The sequence below is a fragment of the Agrilus planipennis genome, unplaced genomic scaffold (genome assembly GCF_000699045.2).
Source record: "Agrilus planipennis isolate EAB-ADULT unplaced genomic scaffold, Apla_2.0 scaffold19, whole genome shotgun sequence".
NCBI lineage: Eukaryota > Metazoa > Arthropoda > Insecta > Coleoptera > Buprestidae > Agrilus > Agrilus planipennis.
In genome coordinates, this window is record NW_020438954.1 from 433,399 (window position 1) to 438,382 (window position 4,984).

The 4,984-nt window shown below is 34.3% G+C and overlaps 1 protein-coding gene across 2 annotated transcripts; it reads left to right on the forward strand.

Annotated features, from left to right (window-relative positions):
* Positions 1 to 2,560: 2,560 nt before the first annotated feature.
* On the forward strand, positions 2,561 to 4,903 carry LOC108743181 (glycine-rich cell wall structural protein 1.8-like). Of its 2 annotated transcripts, XM_018478652.2 has the most exons (4): positions 3,180 to 3,269; positions 3,349 to 3,434; positions 3,536 to 4,283; positions 4,352 to 4,903. In XM_018478652.2, the coding sequence occupies exons 1-4, from the start codon at positions 3,182 to 3,184 to the stop codon at positions 4,801 to 4,803; spliced, it is 1,374 nt and encodes a 457-aa protein (XP_018334154.1). In that variant the 5' UTR covers positions 3,180 to 3,181; the 3' UTR covers positions 4,804 to 4,903. The 2 variants fall into 2 exon arrangements, with proteins under 2 accessions (XP_018334165.1, XP_018334154.1); XM_018478663.2 differs by lacking the exon at positions 3,180 to 3,269 and adding an exon at positions 2,561 to 2,596 and having other exon boundaries at positions 3,349 to 4,283.
* The last annotated feature ends 81 nt before the right edge of the window (positions 4,904 to 4,984 follow it).

The following is a 4,984-nucleotide window of genomic DNA, read 5'->3' on the forward strand; positions in this document are numbered from 1 at the left end:
AAAAGTGGATATACAAGCCTTTTGTTTATTGCAAACATGCTATTTAAGATAATTATTCGTAATATCTACAAAAGTTGTTTAATTTACAAGTTTAAAAAGACTGCTAAGCATCCAACAGCGAAATATTTAATTATTTAGCACAGGTTATAAAAGAGCAGAATTGATTTTATTGTTTTCTTTAAACTAGAGGTTTATTTAAGATTTTTTAATTTGATTATTTAATTTGTTTATTCCTAATAACATCTATATATTTCATTTATTTTTACATTTTTTTTATGTATATAATTCTTGGCCTGTAAACGTCTTATTTTACGCATTTTTTCCACTTCATAAGCAACAAATTAGATCCTTCTTCTTTTACGTTTTTAAGAAAATTGGAGTCCTCAAGTACACCTACACTTAAATAAAATTTCTTTTGATATAATTAATCTGTGAATATATTTATACATAAACTTCTTTAAACATGACTCAGTCTGCCAAAAAGTTTTATTTTCCCCGAAGGTTTTGAACTTTATGTTCGTAGCTATCTACATATATATATGATGATGTGTGCTGCAGAAGATAATCCAGACACATTGCCAAAAATAAGAAAAGAATGTTCTGCTGGAACATTAGAATGTGATTTTAATGATACTTACTCGTCAAGTTCTTCTTCTGACCAATTGTGATCCATCATTGTAGGACTGATACGAGTACAAAAACCGAAAACGTAAAAGCACCGCTGCAGCCACCAAGAGTAAACTACACAAAATGTTAAGGGCGCGACTTGTTGGTTAGTGGAGTATCGACCGCAGTTGGAAGGCCGGAGCACTCTTTAAATCCTTGTTCGCAAGGGAAAGCCCAATTGCACATACGGAAAATGAAACGGTGGAAAACTGACAGAATTATGCGTACCTTCAGACAGTTCCTATAAATAATTTAAATGATTGTTTAAATCATGAAGAATGGTATTGGTTTCTTTTAGGTCTTTGTTATGAAATAGTTTTGTTATTATAATAATTGGAAATTCACCCTAACCATAATAAATATATTGGAAAACTTTGAGATAATTAAAAAATCGTAACTACTCTTGTGAGATAAACTAGAAGAATTTAGTAAACGCGCTGTTTGATGTGGAATTTCGAACAAGTAATAACAGAAAATTTCTTTCATTAATACCTTAAATTTCTCTAATAATTATAATAATTAATAACATTGTAAATTTGCTAAAATCTATAAAACCCTAGATGTCTTTTAAAATAGTAATTCGATAGGACACCTATCCAGACGTGAAGGGCTAGAGTTCAGAAAGGCAAATGTAGATCTAGATCCTAGAAATGCGAAGATTGACTCAAGATAGGAAGACGTGGAGATGCCTGTCGTACTAGTCCTCAAACTAAAGACTTATGATGAGCACACAAATTTTAAAAAACTTGTAGTTAAGTTGGAGCACGGCGTTGTACGGGTGCGAAACATGGACAGTAGGCGCGACCGAAAAGAAAAGGTTAGAAGCGTTTGAAATGTGGTGTTATAGGCGGATAATGAGGATATCGTGGGTAAAAAAGGTTAGAAATGAAAAGGTATTGGAAAGAATAGGAGAACAGAGGACTCTATGGAAGTCAATAAAAAATAGACGAGATAGGTTGGTAGGACACCTTCCCAGGCATGAAGGTCTAGTCGGAGACATATTAGAAGCAGAAACAGGAGTTAGGAGGGGTAGAGGTAGCCCTAGATTAGATTACTCTTCGCAAATAGTTAAGGATGTGGGCTGTTCTAGTTTTAGGGAAATGCGAAGTTTAGCTCAGGATAGGAAAGAGTGGAGGTACGTGTCCAACCAGTCTTAGGACTGACGACCTTATGATGATGATGAAGTTGGAGTTCATCGTCATGTATCAGGATGTCTTCTCAAGTTCCTGACAAAGAAATCATGCGAATATTATTTTATTTTACTTTCCTTTACGGTTTATAAATTCTGAATGTGTTTCATGAACATCACCGCAAATAAATAAAGTCCTTTCTAAATTTTGTTGCTCCTGATGATGATACAGTAAGATGAAATCTTTACGTTAAATATTTTTAATAAAATTGTATTTAAATAAAACTGTCATAGAATTTGTTTCAATATTTTAGTGTTTACTACCGCATATTGTTTACAATAATAATAATACGTATTATGTAAGTTTATTTTCAATATAGACTAAAATTTGCTTATGTTTAATTCATTAAATTAATGGCGGCCTTCGTTTTATGCTTCAATTGAAATATTCCGGAAACTCCAAGAGAAAGACGCTTTTTATACGCAAGTCTGATTCAATGTTCAGAATTCATTCATAACTCCGTACAGTTAAAGACAATGAAATAGTTCTGACAAAGGACAGTATCACAAATTAGTCTAGACCTTTTTGCAATTGAAAGTGTTGATTTTGTAAGAAAGGAAATGGAATTTTAATTAAAATGATTACTTTGGAAAATTGATATTCCAGTATTATTAATTCGAATTAAATGCTAAAAATAAACAACGCTTTTTATTATCATAAACAAATTTACATTCACATTACGATAAAAATTTTCCAACACGTATTTTGTTTTATTTTTCTGGTCTTGTCACATATCTGAAGTGAGTTAATTATTAAGAACTTAAAATAGCTTTTCAATTTATCTCAAAAGCATTTCTAGAAATATACACGTTCTCATTGTACATTTAAAATAATTGAAAATTCTCTAAAACTTTACAGAAACATTACATAACAACTAGAGGGAAGGTTTTAAGTTTTATAGTTTTTGAGCTTTGTTTGTTACATAATTTGGATCAAATTTCTAGAGATTCATATTATTCCAATGTCAAAAGAATCAATTAATTACTACAAGTAAAAGTATTAATAAAATAAAAGAACCAGGCATAATTCGAAAACCACAATTGTTTGAAACAATCACTTTTGAAAGTAAAAAGTTTTTGATTTAATAACAAGGAATTGATATAATAATCCACTGTTTTAATTAACAAAAGCCGTTTAAATGATGGATCATTTCAAAAACTGCTTCTTATCATTTATTGTTATCATGTAGACTAATGTAAAATTTCAAATTATTTTTACTTTATCTACTATTTAAACATTTATCCCAAAAAGTTTATTTGGTTTAAAGAGTTACTGGCTATATTTCTTTTTCTGGATATGGAAGTCGAAGAGATTGAAGGAAGACAATGTTTCCGAAATGCAATTTGAAAGTAATTCAATTTTTTAAATTGGCGTTAATTCTCCTTAATTTCATTGTGATGGAAGAAAACGCGCGTAATTATTCTCAAATATGTTGAGGACAACAACGCGAATCTAAAGTTTAACCTAATAAACGCCTTTAATTTTCTAACAGAATTTATCTGTGCTTCCGGATTAAGCCAGCCAACCGAGCCAAGGCTGACTAATCAACAATACACCATCAATTCACCTGTCTTTAAGGTCAGTCTTCCAACTATTTCCCCATCGCATTACTATTTACTTAAACCAACAAAAAATTGCAAACCGCGTATAAATACATTCACCCTGCTTTTACACCTCAGTTCGGATCGTTCTCTGCTATTGTGCTCATTGAAAATCAACATCTCAAAATGTTACGTCATATTCTTACCCTCACAACATTCTACCTGTTGGCTTTCACGACGGCCAGTGGTACAAATGACGACCAAGAAAACATGTACAGATTCAGGTATCAGCAAGCTGACTTGATGAAAACAGCTGAATCCAAAGCACCTGTTAGTGAATACGAGGTAGCAGAGGGATACATTCCAAACGAAGAATTACATCCAGAAGCCTCCCTTGCATACATGAACACAGGAGGAATGGGAGGTGCAGGATTTGGTGGAGGTTATTACCCTGGTGCATTTATGGGGGGCGCTGGTGGCATTGGAATGGGTGGTGCAGGAGGTATTGGAATGGGTGGTGCTGGAGGAATTGGAATGGGTGGCGTAGGTATGGGTGGAGGAGGAATTGGAATGGGAGGGGGTGGTATTGGTATCGGTTATCCTGGTCTAATGGGAGGCGGAGGATTCATGGGTGGATTTGGTGGAGAAGTCATAGACAAAAAAGCCTTCGTAGATGAAGGAAAAAAGGCTGGAGGAGGAACATTCGAAAAGGCTGGAGGCCAGGTCGGTCAAGAGTTCAAAGCAGGCCAAGGAGGCTACAACAAGGGAAAGGTATTCGTGAATAATGCGCAGTTGGCTGATGGATACGAAAAACAAAAAGCAGGAGAAAAGAAAGCCATTGAAGACGGAAAACAGTACTACGGCGGAAAAGCTTTTAATCAAGAAGGTAACTATAACACAATGCCAAAGTGCAAACTGACAATCACTCATTCTTGTTTTATAATAAAATAATAGGTAAGAACGCTGGAGAAAAGTCGGGCAAAGCAGGTCACAAAAAGGGTCACAAAATCAAAGGATTCAAAACCACTCATCACAAAGATGAGTCAGGTAAGACAGAAGAGTTTTATGACGAAGAACACGATGAAGGATCCGACTACTTCCACAAGAACGAAAAGGGCGCCTTCGGTGAGAATGCTGGAGCTGCTTTCAAAGGGGGTCACGACAATGGCGTGTTCAATTCTGGCGAGAAAGGGCATCAAGCTAATTACAAAAAAGAAGAACTACTCAATAAGGACAAAGCTGAACAGGGTCAATTTGGATCGTCGAAATTCGGAGGAGACCAGAAGGCATACGGACTTAATACTGGCATTGATCATCACTCTTTACATGAACTTCAGGAAGGCAATAAAATGTATAAGCACTTCCCCTACCACGTCCCTTTTCACAAAGGGGTAGGTAGAAAATAGGAGAACGACGAAACTCATGTTGAGTTTAGGACCATTGATTAATACTAAATACGATTCTGTATGTAAATTGTACCTATCTGTGTTTCTTAATTTATTCTCTACTTTAATAAAAGCCTCACTAATTTTTTACACTGAATTTTTATTACTTCTTTCCTTATTAATCAGTAACTTAAATATATAT

What these genes read in the sequence shown, in the direction of transcription:
- LOC108743181 (XM_018478652.2), top strand. Translation starts at nt 3,182, where the DNA reads ATGTTTCCGAAATGCAATTTGAAAGTAATTCAATTTTTTAAATTGGCG. An exon ending in TGTGATGGAAGAAAACGCGC is followed by an intron (nt 3,270 to 3,348) that starts GTAATTATTCTC and finishes ATTTTCTAACAG; the next exon opens with AATTTATCTGTGCTTCCGGA. An exon ending in TCAATTCACCTGTCTTTAAG is followed by an intron (nt 3,435 to 3,535) that starts GTCAGTCTTCCA and finishes TTTACACCTCAG; the next exon opens with TTCGGATCGTTCTCTGCTAT.